The sequence below is a fragment of the Odontesthes bonariensis genome, chromosome 18 (assembly GCF_027942865.1).
Source record: "Odontesthes bonariensis isolate fOdoBon6 chromosome 18, fOdoBon6.hap1, whole genome shotgun sequence".
Classification (NCBI taxonomy): Eukaryota; Metazoa; Chordata; class Actinopteri; order Atheriniformes; family Atherinopsidae; genus Odontesthes; species Odontesthes bonariensis.
Window position 1 is genome coordinate 18,975,979 of NC_134523.1, and position 18,419 is coordinate 18,994,397.

General features: G+C 40.8%; 1 protein-coding gene across 2 annotated transcripts in view; it reads right to left on the reverse strand.

The window, feature by feature from the left end:
- Positions 1 to 15,954, reverse strand: part of npr1a (natriuretic peptide receptor 1a) — a 43,281-nt gene extending 27,327 nt beyond the window's left edge. The window contains exons 1-5 of one of the 2 annotated variants that reach the window (XM_075449098.1): positions 15,555 to 15,954; positions 12,002 to 12,731; positions 1,261 to 1,451; positions 924 to 1,037; positions 649 to 802 (exon numbers count right to left, since the gene is read on the reverse strand). In XM_075449098.1, the coding sequence (XP_075305213.1) occupies positions 649 to 802; positions 924 to 1,037; positions 1,261 to 1,451; positions 12,002 to 12,710 (1,168 nt within the window). In that variant the 5' untranslated portion in view covers positions 12,711 to 12,731; positions 15,555 to 15,954. The other variant, XM_075449097.1, reaches the window with a different exon arrangement.
- Between the last annotated feature and the right edge of the window lie 2,465 nt (positions 15,955 to 18,419).

Genomic DNA, 18,419 nt, shown 5'->3' on the forward strand with positions numbered 1-18,419 from the left:
CAACTGAAGGTCCAGATGCATCTCTCAGGTCCTCTGTCAGTCTTAAGAACATTACTTTTAGATACTGTTAATCTACTATAGGTAGTTTTTTTTAGCCCTGCCACTTCTTCTTTTGTCTTCTACTTGTCCAGTTTCCTCAGATGTTTTAACAGCGCAACACGCTGAGATATAAGATACGCTTTCAGCTAATAGCTATTTTGGTTCTCTATTAACTCTTATTGGTGCAAAAATACTTTTTTATGTCCGTCAAATTGTGTTATTTTCATTTTTCATATATATGACTAAAGAAATGAAACCAAATGATGTGTCTTTGCGATAGGCTGCTTGTGACAAAGTGCTTAAAGAAAGCTTTTAAAAATGGTTCTTTGCCAATTTGTCTGTTTTATGTAGACAAAACAGTAGCTTGTTTTAACATTGTTTTAGTTTGATGCCTTTTGATGCTTGAATGAGTCACAGATCAGTGCGAAACTTTCAAAAACCTTCAGAAAGCCTGGAGAACTATTGCTCTCAGCCACTTTGAAACGTTACAAGAAAGTCTGGCTGCTTGGAGAGAGAAATATAAAGAAATAAGGGGTGGTTTCAGACTTTTTCTCAGCACTGTAGTTCTGTTTTTTGTTTCGGCTCCCAAAGACAAACATCCACCCTCACCTGGGAAGGTCCTGTTCCACATCTTCCGGGTCACCACGTCTCCTTTGGGTCTCTGCACTGGTCCTGGTTCTGTTCTCTGTTGACTCAGAGTCTCGTTCAGAGCCTGGGAGTACATCATCACTCCGTCGTAGAATCCTCCAGCAATCAGGTTGTACTGACAGAGACACAGAGTTGAGATTCACAGCAAAAATCTTCCGTTTTATTTCTTGTCTTCCTTATCAATATAAAATTACTCTTAAACTATTTCATGTATCAGTCATGATCAATATTCATACCAGAGAGTCTTTTATAGTGAAGTTGAACATTTTCTTTGCATCACTTTTCAAAGTTTCCACAAACTGGAGGTATTCTGGATTCTGAGGCTCCCGGTAGGTCAGCAACTTCACACTCTAACAACAGACGGACAGACAAACAGAACTATTTACTGATAAATGACAAACTAATCAATCAGTCCATGGCTATCTAATTCACTGCTGTCAGTGCTGTTGCAACACATCACATACTTAAAGAACGGGCCATTAAAATACCAATCATGGTCTGAATCGTGGACCTGGTACCTTTTCAAAGCGGTTTTATCTGTCTTTATCTATCTGTACCAGAACTGCTTCTCACCCTGAAGGCGAGGCGAGCCACGTAGTCCTCCTTATCTCCTCTGAACCACGGCTTGATGGGTCGTCCGCCCTCCAAACCCTCAGCAAAAAGATCAATGAAGAAGAAGACGTAGTTCTCCAGCTCTTCCCCCTCCTTCCAAAACTGGACCATCAGATTCCTGAAGAAGTCCCAGGGGCAGCACAGGTACACCACTGGAGAATAAAAAGAAGAGGTGACTTTGTTTTGCTTCTTAGTATTTTCCCTGGATGTTCTTCAATCTCATCGCTTTGTTTCTATTTTTCATCTCAAAATACTGTTTGTTGACTTTTAAAGGTTTTAAATTATTTTCAGGTGTATTCACAGTGGAGCCCAAGAACACATATATGAAAAGGTGATCCCTCCCTTTGACAGCAGAGCAGGACTTCCAGAAAGAAAGACACACTTTTTATCTTTCTTAAAAGCATAAGACATATGCTTTTAAGTCTTTGTCAGTGTTTTGTGTTTTCAGAGGGGTGTACAACAAAGGAAGATTAGCAGGACAGTGAGCTTTGTAGAGTTAAAATTCAGAGTTTTTAGTGTCACAAAGGGGGCTGTCTTTTAACCTGATTTAGATCAACACGGTGACTGATATTGAACTCATAAGCTGCCCTGGAGCAGTTTGTGTTCAGAGGTTCAGATCTAAGGCAATAAACTTTCACTGATTCCTGTCCTGATTAAATCCCAGACAGAAAAAAATCAGCCTGAAACAACATTTAAATATCACCAGCAGGATACTGAAAGTTGATGTCTGTCATTGTGACAAAATTTCAAGAGGAGTTTTTTAAATCTACTAAAAAATAGAAAATCAACAATTCAACACTCGTTTTACAAGAAAGTCAGTCACATTTAGATTCATATCAAATCTTAATATTACCAACAAAAAAAATGTTGATGCCGTGACACATTTTCAGTACTTAAATCTATAAAATAATGACCCAACACAGATTTGAATCTTAACTAAAACTCAGCCTTTATGACCAGAACTCAGTGTTGAATGAACAACTTGTGATATAGATAAGCAATAGCCAAGTTTAAACATCCAAAACCTTTTGACTAATCAAAGAAGCTTTGCAGTTACAGTAAGACAACATGTAGCTTGCCTGCTGTGTTACCATGGGAACCGAGCTTTCAGAATGTGAACCAGAGTGGGTCATATACCTTTTCATATCTTGTCCTGATAGCCGATATCCAATCTAACACAAACTACAAGTTACTTTAAGCCCATTTAACGGAGAAAATTCAATCCATTAAATCCTACTTTGATTTAATCAGTGACTTATGTGATTTCTATCTTCTTATGAGTAGGTGTCTGAGCCAAGTGTACTTTCTATTAAGTTGAAACTTAATGAGCTTTATGTGAAGCTGCCATGAAATTAACACCAGGCATGTATCGAATCACTAATTTACAAAACAATTTTTTTTTGGCAGCATTGTCTGAATCATTGCAGCAACTGCGTTTCTTCTGTCGTGATTTTTAAACCTTTCACACTTCTCCAGTTATACAGCCTACTACTATTATCAATTTAGTGTCTGGGGATTGGCAAATTTTGTGCAGAAGAAGCTTCAAAGAACACATAAAACTCCCATTTCATGTAAACACACACAGAACCTGAAGAGGAAAGCCTGAGTTAACAGAGAAAGATCATTATCACTGTCATAGTACCCGATCTATGTGGGGATTTAGGTTTGTTGAGCCAGCTCACACACAGAAAGACAGATTTGCTTTGTTTGAAGTTGTTTTCTTTCCTGCTTTTCTCATTTGTCCACAAGTCTGCTTTGTTATCATTTTTCTGCAATGTATACCATCTCAAAGTAATATTTACGAAGTTACCAAGTAATTTTCTATCGCTTTGAAGCTAAGTCTAGAAGTTTTGTCTAAAGTCTCTTTTTTAGTCATTTTGTATGTCTTTGAAGTTTGCTTTTATCTCTTATATTTTGCCTGTATGAAGTAATTTTGTCTCTCCGGGTACTCCGACTTCCTCCCACTGTCCAAAAACATGCGTGTTAGGTTAATTGGTGTCTTTAAAATCGTCCTTAGGAGTGAGTGTGAGCGTGTGTGTGTGTGGTTGTTCGTCTTGTTTGTCTCTGTGTGGCCCAGTGATGGACTGGCGGCCTGTCCAGGGTGTACCCCGCCTCTCGCCCAGTGACTGCTGGGATAGGCTCTAGCTCCCCCACAAAACGACCAACGGATTCAGCGGGTATAGAAAATGGATGGATGGAAGTAATTTTGAGTCTCTTAGTGGTTATCTTTATGAGTCTCTTTTGTATCGCCAATTTGACCCAGATTTACTATCACTTTACAACTTGTTTCTGTGTTAAAAAGTTACTGTCAGTACAGATTAACAACACATAGCGCTAAGCTAGCACTGCTGCATATTTCTTTTAAGGAGTTACCTTAAAAGAGCAAAATTCAAGGTGGAGTACGTTTAAATGATTCACATAGAGTCACTAAACTTTGCAAAGCACCACCTGCTGACATTATTTAACAAAGAAAAAAGCATGTTTTAAATTTTGTTCTTGGCTTCGCAATGACTGCTTTGCTGCATGGAGAATTTAAAGGTGTTGCGCAACACCAGCTGGAGTAGAGAGTGTGCCAAGGTAGAGATTTTCCATTCATGAAAATTTACATAGAATGCAGAGAAGAATGTTACCTGCAAATACCGAGTGCCAAGCCACGTTATTCTTAATCTATCTGAGGTACACTAAAATGAGTTGGAATATCCAAGTAGAAGGAGTCCCAAAACACCTGCTTCACCGAAACCTAAGGTCATCCTTCTTTTGTTTGTTTAATTTAATTTAGGTTGTTTTGTTTTAATCAACCTAACTTCTGCAGATGGTATATCATTATTATTATTATAATGCTACCAAAAGGACCATGAGGCAGTGATGTGCCTCAGGTTTATAGACTCATGCCTTCATTTTCTGGCATAACTATTTACAGATGTCTCAGGGGTGGACAGTATGCAGTGATAAATACCTTTTGGTAGTCCAAGAGGTTTCCCTTATAGTTGTATTTTGGCTACATGTTAGGTATTAATGAGTCTTCCTCACTTATATGCAGCTGGATCCTGAACCATTAAAAACAAGAACAAATTTGAGTGCAGTTAAACCAAAGAGTGAAGTCATAAAGGAGTCGATTTATCAAAAAGAGTCTTTTCTGCATTGAGCTAAAGAGCACATCTTAAATATTTCAACTGAACAGGTAGTGATGCTAATATGTCCTGTGTTGTAACGAAAAACAAACTGTGTTTATGTCATTGCTAAATCATAGGCTCCTGATTATCAACAGGACTGCTCGATAGTGACTCCACGCTGATTTGTGCTGCTCCTGGGAGACTGCTTTTGTCATCTGTGTTTGTACCATAGAGCAGATCTCTGTCTCTGTATTTTTGTCACAATTCATTTAGTGAAGGTGACCCAAATCCAGGTGTAACGAACAAAGAAATAGCACTGCCGAGCAGAGAATCTGACACAAATCCGGCCGACAATAGAAACCTGCAGGAGAAACAATGAGAGAACATCAGCAGGAACAGAGTGAGTGACAAAGACAAGGGTGAACGAAGGAGAACAAAGGGAATAAACACTGAGGAAACTAAACATAGATTGGGAGCAATTAGTAAACCGAAACCTGATGTGAAACAAGCATTAGGCAAATCTAACCAAAGGTGGACGAGGAAACTGATTTAAAAGAAAACAGGATGGAAGTTGACGACAACACTGAATGTCAGAAAGGATTCCGAATGTCTTTATAGTTTTTTGTGTATCATCTTGTCACTGACGTTCTTTTGAGTATGTGATGCCATTTTGTCTCTTAAGTTACTTTGTGTGTCACTGCAACACTTCCCTGTCTCTCTGTGTCTCTGTAAGCGGTAACCCTGCAGCTGATGTCTATGGAGACATTAATTACAGTTAAGGAGGGCTGTATGATTATTTTGTGTCGTCGTGTCTCTTTGTGTTGGCTGGACTGAGTCCTTTAGAAGGTATGTGAACATTTGTTCAAATGGCTTCAGAGCCCTGTGCGACTACATCAAACGGTAGACCAGGTCTGGCTCAGTCTAACAGGGCTCATGACCTCAGCACTCAGCTCGTCGGTCTCCATGGTGATAATCACAGATCCTTCTCTAACCAGCTCAGCGGTCAGACAGGAGACGCTCGTTAAGGATCGTTATGAGCATCAGACCAGTGAAGGTGTGAACTCCACTCAGTTTACCTTAGCAAAAAAAAAAGGTTAGAAAAGTGTGTGCTAGAAGGGTTGTTTTCTCACCCCACACTTTGCTTTAAATGCCAATTGAAAGTGTAGCTCCAGAAGCTGACTGACTTTGTCTTATGGTTGTTTTTGTTTATGCTTTTCACGTAACTGTTTCATATAGTTGGGTCATAATGTGAGGTTCTGTGACCATCCTCTGGCAACAATGTTTTGATGATTGATTTGACCTCTATGGACCCTTTAGAAAAGATTTAGCCCCCATGTCCCTCCCAAAAATCCCGGCATTTTATGCTAGAGAGCCAAATTCAAAATGGCGCCCGGCGCCATCTCTAAAAAAATAACTTTTGATCTGAATGACCTAGAATCATGTATGAAGGCACTTTTTCATACAAAAAAAGTGCCAAATCATTTCATTCCAAATCTGACATCATTTTGATATTACAACTTTGTTTTGACTGCGAAATTCAAGATGGCTGCCATCTAGTACAGTGATTCTCAACCTTTTTAGGCCGTGACCCCCCAAAACAATCATATTTGGACTGGGGACCCCCCAATGCCTCGCATTGTGAGCAGTGTTGCCAAGAAAAATCAACGAAAGTCGCTATCGGCTCTCTGAAAAGTCGCTAGATGACGTCATGACGTTACGTATGACGTCACAGCGTCACGCACGACACTCGGCTCATCTCTAGAAAACGTGCCTACATGGAATAAAAAGGGAAATTTTGGAAAAGTCGCCCCTTGAACAAATGTAGTTTGAGTGCATTATTCACTGGCCTTTTGTTATTATAATTTTTTTTCATTTTTTTTTGCTTTTTAACAAAAGTTAAGTTTTCTATGTACTAGATCAGTGGTTCTCAACCTGTAGGCCGAGACCCCCTTTTTTTTGGGAGGGGGTTGATAATGTAAGGACTCTCAAAGTAAAAGACCATCACTGCATTCAAAGTAGGCAAGGCAAGGCAAGGCAATTTTATTTATAGAGCACAATTCATACACAGGGCAATTCAAAGTGCTTTACAGCTACATAAAATCACAAGAAGGCAATAAAACCATTAAAAAGGAATAAAAAAAATAAAAGAAAGAAATTAAAAAAGAAAGAAATTTAAAACCCATTAAAATAATCATTAAGTAATTAAAAAGTGAAGAGTGCAGATAAAATACTTTCAGGTGTCATATGCACAGCTAAATAGAAATATTTTCAGCCTGGATTTAAACATTGTCAGAGTTGAGGCCTGTCTCACATCTTCTGGAAGGCTGTTCCAGATGTTAGGAGCATAAAACTGAAACGCAGCCTCACCTTGTTTAGTCCTGACTCTGGGCACCAGCAGGAGACCCCTCCCTGAGGTTCTCAGAGCCCGAGTTGGTTCATATGGCTCTAACATGTCAGAGATGTACTTTGGCGCTTGACCGTGAAGAGACTTGTACACAAGCAGAGCTGTTTTAAAGTCTATTCTCTGAGCGACAGGAAGCCAGTGCGGAGACCTGAGCACTGGACTAATATGGTCGTATTTCCTGGTTCTAGTCAGGACTCGAGCAGCAGCGTTCTGGATGTACTGCAGCTGTCTTACAGCCCGTTTAGAGAGCCCAGTGAGCAGGCCGTTACAGCAGTCTAACCTGCTGGAGACAAACGCATGGATCAGTCTTTCTAAGTCTGGTTTAGACACTATTCCTTTGATTCTGGCAATGTTTTTAGATGGTAAAAAGCTGCTGATGTTACAGATTTAATGTGGCTGTTAAAGTTCAGGTCATAAAGTAATCATCAAACAATGCTAAAACATTGGCCAAATTGTCAAATAATATAAGAAACGGCAAACATTGTGAAAATAGTCCATCTACAAGCCCACTACGCCTCACAATCAGTGTGTCAAATTTAGCAACTTTGTCACCAGATTTAGCAGCTTTTGGCCGTCTCTGGTGACTAAAAACCTCATCTGGCGACTTTAGCGACTTTTTGGCGAACATGTCTTTTCAGTGACAAAATCATTGTTTTTCAGCATAATTGTAACTTCACCACCATCAGAAGCGTTTCCCACGGTTAAGCAGGGCTGCAGATTAACTCTGATCTCTAAAAAGTAGCTAGCACTGCCTTTTTGTTAAAAAGCAAAAAAAAAAATAATTATAACAAAAGGCCAGTGAATAATGCACCCAAACTACATTTGTTCATTTTATGTTGTGCACATCATACCCAGTTTTCTTGATTCATGTCAGCAGGACTTAACTGTTTCCCTTGCATGCCTTGACATACCCACAAGATTAGCACATGATGCTTGTTTAGTGCTGCTGCTTGTTGCCTCAGTCATTCTTTTGAGCCCACAGTGAGAGGAGCTGGATATTTGATCTGTAAAGACAAATGTAAAGACAGTGTGCATGCTGCATGCACAACTGCTTGAATATGGAAGAAAACAATATACCAACAGGGACAGATAGACAGTCATGTGTTCTCCAGTGTGGTACTCTGTGTAATGAAGCCACAGATACCATTAGGTCAATCCAGAGATGGGAAAACATAAAACAAAAGTCACTGTTATGGAGTGGCCTTGACAAGTTTGGACATGTCTATGCAACTGTCGATTGGGATAAAGGTCCAGTTGGAAAATATGTCCATGAAGCATGTATGTTGACACTATGTAATGCTAAGAAACTGGAACAAGCCAAAACAAGCCAGAAAAAAACAAGAGACTGATGAATGCCCATCTCAGTCTTCTTCTATGTTAGATGAATGTTCCACAGCTGCAGATCCACCTGCCAAACGACTGCGATCAAGTCTTGGGCAGATACATGATAAAACAAAATGTGTCTGGTGTTGTAAGCCAGAGTCACCAAAGCACCCAGAAACAAAGTTGAGGCTGATTTCCTATGATCATGCATGGGCAGCTTTCAAGAGCCATACAGTTGCCCTGGAAGATCAGACAATGCGGGACAGAATCAATTGCCTGATCGATTCTGCTGCTGATCAGCCCTATGCACTTGAGATCAGGTATCACTACACATGCTGGATGAAATATGTGACAAAATACAAGAAAATGACCGACGATGACAAACTCCCACACATGCACAATGTCACTCTACGTGACGCACAGACTATGTTTTTTAATCACATAAGAAAAATTATTATTAAGGAACATGAGGTGAGGTCACTACAGAGCCTCCTCCTAGACTACAACTCTATAACCTCTCGTTTTGGATTCCCAACATCTGGGGTTAAATCATCTTACATCAAAGACATCCTGACCCGGGAATTTGGGAGTAAGATTGGTTTCCATTCACGCTCATGGAGGAACCAGAGGGATCTAGTCTATGACACGTCTGGGGGTGGGTCATATGTTGAAGCAGCACTAAACTCCATCGGCGTCAGCAATGAGCAACTGGTGCACAATGTGGCTGAGCGGATCAGGGAAGATATTAAATCTATAAAACTCATCCAATGGCCACCAAGGGTTGAAGAACTGGAGGAGGAGGAAGAGCTCTCACCTCTCCTTGTGCAGCTGCTATCTGCTTTACGGGGGAAGAAGGAGGTAGATCTGTCTCCATGCACACATTCCCTCACCTCTCTCATCACACAGTATGCGATAAAACGACCCACCACTACGGCCATCAATGCCACCATCACCCTTCGAGGTCTGACTCGCAGCAAGGAGCTTGTTGACTGCTACTACAATTTGGGCATGGGGATCAGCTACCATGACGTGCTTCTCTTGCGTGATATCTGGACCTTGCATGATATTGAGCAGTGTTCTGTGTGTCCTGATGACATTGCTGAGGGAGAACCAAGTATCAGTATCATTGACAACAATGACTTTCAAAATGACACCTTGACAGGGGGGGGGCACTGGACTAAAAAGGTTGGAAACCACTGTACTAGATGGCAGCCATCTTGAATTTCACAGTCAAAGCAAAGTTGTAATATTAAAATGATGTCAGATTTGGAATCCTCATGGTTGACTTGTATGAAAAAGTGCCTTCATACATGATTCTAGGTCATTCAGATCAAAAGTTATTTTTTAGAGATGGCGCCAGGCGCCATTTTGAATTTGGCTCTCTAGCAAAAAATGCCGGGATTTTTGGGAGGGACATAGGGGCTAAATCTTTTCTAAAGGGTCCATAGAGGTAAAATCAATCATCAAAACATTGTTGCCAGAGAATGGTCACAGAACCTCACATTATGACCCAACTAATATAGTATGTAGAATTTTCCTCCTGAGATTAAAAACATTAATGTGTCATGAGAAAATGGAAAAACGTCCTTCCCAACTCTCCCTAAACATTTAAAGCAACCCCACCATGTTCCCCTCTATTCTGATGCAGAATGAAAATAATAACCTCCCAGTTAGGAAGTGTCACTCAGAGTCCTGCAGGAAAAGAAAAATGCCCCACCTCACCCCAAATTATCTCCATACAGTCCCCAAGGTGGACTTAATTATGTGGACAGGGAGAGTTTTGCATGTGAAAACGACAAACTCACATGCTGGTTTTTCTGTTTTTAATAGAAACAGAAAAAAAAGACATAGCTGACTGAGAGCTTGTTTTTGCCACACACCCACGCACTCAGTAGTGTTTCCATTTCTTCTGAGGACATCACAGTGATTTACTCTAATTTCTTGAAGAATCACTCTCATCGTAACCTGTACTCCTAACTTAACCTTAATCTAATCTCTACTTACCCCGTATCCACTTTAATATTTTACGATACGTAGAAATGAAGACACTTCCCCAAAATGTGACAGAGTAAACAGATCTGCATCCCCACAACATGAATTACACCTGTCACACACACACAGACACACAGAGGTAATTACTTTGAGGACATCCAACATCGCCGCGGGCAACAGCTGGTGTCAGTTAGAGGACAACAGGAGCAGTTAGTGTGTCTGTGATGATGTCATATCACACATCATATTGCTATCAGGCAGCTTTAGTCCTGCTGGTGTCTGATCCTGACATACAAACTCTACAAACATGCAATAACATCAGAACAGCTTATTTTACATGAGCGTTTTCACAGGATGAACGTAAAAGAGTCAAATTTCACTCTGTTTGCATTACATTAGCACCACTTTACATTCATTTTAACTACATACTGTGGCTTATTTTTTTAAGCATTTGGTTGTGTATAGACGACCTAAAAAATGCTTAAAAATATTAACATGAGCATACACAATTATCGTCTGATGTGTCTTTATGTGTAAAGTTTTCTAATGTAAGAAAACAGGAAGCAAGGCTGGCATTTAAAGTCAAATATTCCCTCTGAGCTGCTGTATAGTTTAAGGTGTCATAAAGTGTCTTAAAAGGGGGCAAAGGGAAAAAATTTGATAGAAATTAGTTTACCAATCTCTAGTAAACCATTGGTTTAATACAACTAAACAGTGGTTTGTATCAGATTATCAGGCTTCATGTTGCTATACCTAGTAATAGTACTTCTGTAGAGGAGTAATGAGACACTTTAACATGCGCACTAACTTTATTTCATGACGTCAGCAACATGTTTCACATTAAACATACTTGCAAGTCAAACAAAGGAGGATTAGAGGACACATTTACTTCTTCTTCCGCACTAAAGTCATGATTATTTACAGGTGTGTTCAATAAACACACATGCATCAGTCTTCTATACCTGTGAGGACCAATCACTGACATGACACGCTTCGCTGAATATGATTCTAACTTAAACCATCTCACGGAGGTCCAACCAAAATGTCCTCACGATGCAGGAATGTCCTTACAATGCAGGAATGTTTTCACTCCTGAGGCCCTAAATTGAAATCGGTCCTCATAAACATGGACGTACAACAGCAGACAACTCACACACAGACGCACACACGGAGCTGAGGTCAGTCATTAACCAGTACGGAGAAAAATCAAACAATAATTAACCATCATTTAATGATGAGAAAAACATCAAGGGAAGGAGGAAACCAAAGACGGGAGGACGAGGAAAAGACGTAGGAGGAAAGAAAGGAGCGAGAGGGAACCAAACAGTGAAATGAAAGGAGGTGAAGCATCAGACATCAACAGTTCTTGCAGATCTGGTGAAAAAAAAATATCAGAAAGGAAAGAAAAAGAGGTGAAAGGTGAAAAGGAAAACAGCTGAATAATCATATCTCTAATCTCTCATATCTCCTGGAAGGGACAAAAAGAAAAGAAAGACAGGAAGGTGAGAGTAAAGCAAATGAAGCAAGATGGTGGAAACAACTGAAATGTCTGACCTCGGCAGGAAGAAAGGAAGAAAAAAAGGAGGGAAAGACAAAAAGAAATGAGCAGGTTGAGTCTAAGTTATTGAAACCAGGAAACAAAAGCTGATGAAGTGTCGTGGATTTCCTTGGTAAAAGATCATTGAATAACAGATTTAGGTTGGGAAGGAACAGATAAAACATTAAAAAGTTTCATGACACGAATGAAGTGGCTAAAGCCTCAGACCTCAACTGCTTCGAGTGAAAAAAAGGAAGGAACGGAGAGGGTAGAAGGAAAGGCAGCGAGCAAAGAAATAAATGCATAATAGAACTGAAAACTAAAGCAGCTGACCTCTTCCGCTCTCACGGATCTTTTGGACCTCCAACTTGTAGTTGATATCGCCCTCTATGATGCGATCGAAGACAGTGATGTTGTCTCTTCTCAGCAGCTCATACAGCCCCTCCACGGCGAAGTAGCACGGTCTGTCATCATTGGCGTCCTTGTTGTCGCTGAAGATGAGCAGGACTTGCCGCTGCCAGCCGAACTTCTCATGTATTCTCATGCCAAACTCACCTAGCTTCTTATGGGTGGGGCCGGTGTTGGTGACCGCCGCATACAGGTTGAAGCCAAACGCACGAGCCCCAGCTGTCACCATGGGAACATCCCAGTGGGTAGTGAAGCGAGCGACTGGTGAGGAAGAGTAGTCACAGCCGGGTCCGATGAAGGCCCAGGGGTCGTGGGACACTTTCAGGTCTACAGCAACCAGCGGCGCCATGGAGTCTGAGCAGAAGCCCTCATGGTTCTCTGAGTTACCGTGAACCAAACCGAGCTTCAGGCCAGGCAGCAGCCAGGGGTCAGAGTTCACCCGGTCCACGGCCTGGTAGAGAGCCGGTGCCACCCGAGGCCACGCCCACGCATAGTCAGTGTTAGTCAGGGGCAAGATGGCTGCCAGAGTTACCTCCTGAAGGTTGTCTGTGGTGTTGTCAGCAGAGGGCATGGACTCAGCAGACTGGACAAGGACCAGGACGAGGAAGAACACCGGGCAAGGCCAGGACCGCATGGTTAAGGGAAGTCTAACAGCCTGTCAGACAAGCAGCAGGGAACAAACACACGATAGCATCAATTAAACATTCTGTCCTGTCGCATACATAAAACTGCCAAACTTCTGGATAATACAGTCTGTCCTGTCTATAAAACAATATGCCACAGGGATAAAACAGCCTTTCAGACCAGCAACAGACAAACATACAGCACAGCATAAATTAAACAGCCTGATCTGGGCATAAATCTGTCTTTTTTGTGCATAAAACAAAGCTCTGTTGTCTGGCAGAGAAGCTGAAGGGGGAAAAGCACAAGTCACCTCAATTTAAACAGCCTTTCCTGAAAATAAAACAGTCTGTCCTGTGGTTAAAATACCTTGTGCTCTGAATAAAACATGTCAACACAGCCTGTCTACCTTGTAAAACAGGCTTTTCAGTTCTGTCGTCTTCTTTGTAAAAAAGTCCATTACATCCTTTTAATCAAACAGCTTGTGCTCTGGATAAAACAACCTGTCATTCTTCCTGCTTGTCTTCCAGATAAACACAGAAGACAAACTTCTGAAGTTTTACAGTCACCCACAGTCTCTCCTTTTTCTTTTTATGAATGAAGTAAATGTTTGAGTGATAATGAATCCGCTTGGGGAACCGGTGGGGATTATGGGAACTCGGCAGTGTTTCCATGTGGGATCCATAAACTGTTACCCATTAGCTCCATGTAGGCCACATGTGTGTTTGAGGGTCACCAGATATGGAACTTAAGTCCACAACGAAGCTGTTAGCAGATAATTGCTGGTTAAACACGGGTCTGACTGCATTAACTGGATGAGTAAATGTTGTAAAATGCACTGAGATGTGCAGGCTGGTGGAGATCTAATGCGCTGGTCTGTGAACCATTCAAGCAGACAGAGTCGGTCAGAGTCTGTCAATAAAAAAAAAGATTTTGTAAAGATGAAACAGCTTTGATACGATCAGATGCTGAGGAGTAAAGGTAGAAACAGATAGGACACGTGAAACACTTTGTGTTTGAGTTGTGGTGTTTCATCTCTGACTCACTGAGGCTTCTGATGTCTTTAAGGACACTGAGATAATCAGGATGAGTCAGAAAGTAAAACTCAGAAATGTGAACAGGATAGCGTCTGCATCTGAACTCAAGTTGCAACATATGCGCCGTGTGAGTCCAACATTAACACTGCTGATTGTTTTATACAATTCAATTCAGTTCAAATCATTTTCTTCGTCCCAGAGGGGCAATTTGTAAGGCAAGCAGAGTAAAAGAAAAACTGTACACATTACATAGGATTTAGCGCAAAAAGACAGAGTGAGCGACAATAAATAACTGTAAACACTAGGATTATGACTATGACTAATATGGAGCATAGTATCAAGGTGCATAATAACATGAGGCAACATTAGTAATGTCCAGTTTTTCCAGATCCCTGTATGAGTATCAGTGGTGATCTGTGCATGAAATAACTAAAATACATACATATTTAAACCATTATAAGCTATAAGTTATAACTACTGATGCTCAGAAACTTGAACAGAAACTTGCATCAGTACAGGTTGCTCTCCTCCTGCTGGGTCGACAAATATCCAGCAACACAAAACAGGAGAAAAGAAATCTAAATGTTTTTCACTCATTTTATCCAGTTTTTGCTTTTTATGGTCTTATTTGTGTCCCATGGCGATCTGTAACCTAGTTTTGAAAGGTGCAAATACGTCAAAATTATTAATGACATGTCTGAGAAGTTTTGCTGCGTGTGGACTAATCTAACACATAATAAACACATAACTATGAAGTGACAGGAGGCACGCCATGCAACTGGATGTGTGTGTGTTTCGGTGTGTGTATGCCATTGTTCTCGTGCAGCCTTCAGTCTTATATAAGTGTTGCCGTTGCGAAACAGCAGCAGAGACTCACACGGTTGCAGCAGATCAAACAGGGTGCAAACAACTGGGGCAGTTTCAGGGATTCATCTTCTGTTTCTGAACCTTCAGTTCAGTTTAATATAAAACAAACCATCCACAGCATCAGGTTCTGCTGGGGCGGAGGCTCATACACCAAATTTTAAAAATTTAAAAAAAAACAACCTGTTTTGCATTCAGAAAAATGCTTTAATCCTGAACTGAGACGAATCAGCTGAGAAACATTCAGACAGATGTTCCATCTGCTGCACAGCAGAGATGTCAAAAATGTTAAATGAAAATCCACTTCTTTTGAAATAAAACCTATGGCATCTGCTATGAATTGTTTTTTTTTGTTTGTTTTTGTTATTTTTTAACCAAAACAAAACCGATTAGTTTCACAGCAACAGAAAATAAAACATAAAAAAATCCCAAAGAATGCAGATCATTCAGACATTTTTCATTACTGTCAATACTGACCATTTAATTGATTTAAATGTAAAAAATGTTCATCTTTAAATGTGTTGTTCTGTACAAAACACAAAAGCATATATTGCGTTTGAGATGTGTTGAAGAATGCAAATGCCTGAAAATCTAAAATTACTTTTCACTTAAATAAAATAAAGAGCCAAATGACAGTTTTCTTGTTTATTTATCATACTTTAAAAAAACTTGCACAAATGTATCACTCTTTTTAAATTGCTAACATTTTTTTTCATTATCAACAAACCATTTCATTAATAACCTACCAGTTCATTTTCTTTTTAAAAACGGAAAACTCTGATAAATCTCAGCTATTCAACATCAGATCAATGTGCTGCAAATTACAGAAGCAAATACCTGCATTCTAGCTGGTAATTTTTCTGTACCGAGGAACGGTTCGGGTCCAGCCCGATCCTCCTCTGGTACCGAGAGTCGTGCCTGCGGCTGTGAACTTGAGGAAACACTCGGTTCTTTACCTGCTCAGCTTCTCAGACCGCCGCTTCCTGCTGCTTCATGTTCCCAGAGGACAGAACTAGAAGGAGATGTTTCCACAGCAACGCGCGCTGCTTCTAAAGGCGAAGAAGAAGTAAAAGAAGAAGAGGTGCGGGGGCTCCGTTTTTAACGGGGTCTCACAGGAGGATCGATCCCCACTTCTCCCGCCAGGTTTCCGGTTCACTACAGGCAGAAAAAAAAACGTCCCGGCAATGTTGTGCTTCCCGGCGGCCACGCGCACACACGCACACATTTTTGGAGGGGGATGTAGAGGGCATGAGGGCAGTCATGATAACGCTGACTAAGCGTGTGCGCGTGCGCGTCTATGTCCCACCCGTGGGTCCGCAGAGGGAATATTCAATTACACTGATGAGGATAGGGGTGAGTGCGCGCGCGTGCATGTGCGCGTGCTCTGCCCACCCCTGCTCGCAGCCCGCTCCTCTGTCGTCTCCTGAAGCCGATTGGCTGTAAATTTTACGCTCTAATTGAAACTTAAAACATGAAATCACTTCCAGTCCTGGGCAGTAAAATGGATCAGGACTGTTAGATTTGCTTACCTTCTGGTGACGGTTTGGGTCAGTTTGGGCTAAAATAGTCAGAATGTGGAGTCCTATTGCTTTTTACCAGGGGCCACTTCATCACAAGAGTCTACGCAGAAACCCCTCGTTGTTCTGGAGCCCCCTGGTGGCCGGCTGCACTCCTGCAGACAGTGTGGTTGCATCAAGTGAGGCTTAAAATCAGCGATCATGAAACCACAATTTGGAGGCAGCTGCTCACAGCGTTGGTGATTCACACCAGAGTTGGTGATGTTTGTTGGAAAGGTACGTTTGCGTTTTAACAGAATCAGGAAGCTGCTGGCTGGAAAATTCATTCACACCATTACAGCATTAAAGAATATTGTCAGAGATTATTGATCATTATACAGAATATAGAGAAAACATTTGGAAGTTGACACAAAGTAAATAGCTGATGATGAGATTTCTTCATGTGGTTGTGTTTGTTTGTTGTGGTTTTACTCCTTATTCTTTTTTAATGCGTGTCTCCATGTAAATTCATGCGAATATTGCTTTATAGATATACATCACAGAGCCTCCTCTGATCATCAACAATAAAAATTAGCAGATTTCAACTTAAAGGTTGAAGTGATCTGTATTATTTGTATTGTATCACTTAATATTATCAAAATGTGAAGATAATTTCTTAATATTTGATCAATATTAGTAAGTTGCTGTTATTAATTAGATATAAATAATGTGGGTTTTTAAAAACCCTCCAGCAAAACGTTAAACTGAACTCACTGTAGAAAGTTAAGTTGTCACTTTGAACACCAATGAACTCAATATTCCCTTACTGTTGATTTTGAGTTTTCATGCCAACATAAGTTCTGAAGGCAGCTTTTCTATAAATGTGAGGTCCTTGTAGCACAAAGAATTCATTTCAAGATAAACCAACAACCTTCATCTGCAGCTGATGATTGCATACCTTCTGGAAGAAGTTAGTGTTCTTATTATGCGGTGTGATTTTAGCATTTTCTGCAACAAAACAGTCTGTGTTCTTCTCTTGAAAACATTAGTGAAACGCTTCTAAGAAATTAGAAGCGTCATGACGTAAAATGTGAAAGCAAAAGCGGAAAATGTTTTTTCTTTAAATTCTTAATGCTTTGATTTGATGTGTTAGCCTGTGATATATAGAACACAGCACATATATGTGTGTATCTTAAGAGTTTCATACAGACTGAAGTTACGTGTTAACATTCCTGATCTGTTAACGTTTAATGATTGAACAATGTTTCATTAAACTTTGACCTTCGCTGATTACTGGACTCGTTGGAGCCCGTTGTAAAATGCCTGATTTTCCCAATGAAGTTTTTAATTTGTGAATCCTGACATGAGAACATTTAAGTTTGTCACCAGCAACAACACACAAACTGTGTTCTCCACAAAAGCTATGACTTCATTTTGTGTGTGCGTTATTGTTGATAAAGTTAATGTACAACACACACACACACACATACAGGACCCACAGAGTGTGTGTTCTAACAGGATACACCCGGTGGACCAGGAAGCCACTTAGTAACACACACACAAACTCTCCCTCTCTGTACCTCTTCCTGGAAATGAGCACCACCCACACGCACATGAACACAAGCACACTCCTTGCCCTCCTCCCTGACTCCTCTGTTAATGAAAACACTCATTTGTACGTGAATGTTTCTCTTGTCTGATGGTACATGTTGCACATGAAAGCACCTCACGGACTCCAGCTGAACACCATCATGACCAAAAACCAAGGGTCATTAGAAATGACTGTGTGGTGTTTTCTCTTTAGAAAGTCAACAAAATCACAACAACCATTTGATTAAAATGTTAAAAGGGATAGTTCGCCTCTTTTGACATGAAGCTGCATGACATCCCATATTAGCAATATCATTTATGAACATTGACTTACCCCCCGCTGCGTCCTGTGAGCTGAGTTCCAGCCGAGTTTTGGCGTTGACGAAGGTAGTTCGGCTAGTTGGCTGGGGTCCCAAAAATAAAGCGTTTTGCTTCTGAAAACAATATGCGTTCAAAAAGAGTAATACATTTGCATCACAAAATCGTCCCTCCAGAAAAAGTCTGACCTCACAATCGCTTGGCGCTATTTTTGCCTCCCTTCATATCACTGCGTATAGCCACCTAGCGACAGCCGCACCTGTTACGGTGTTTGCTGCTCGGTCTGCAGTTTACACAGCCCGTAGTGATACGAAGGGAGAGAGAAATAGCGCCAAGTGATGTGAGGTCTGACTTTTTCTGGATGGGCGATTTTGTGATGCAAATGTATTACCCTTTTGAACGCATATTGTTTTGAGA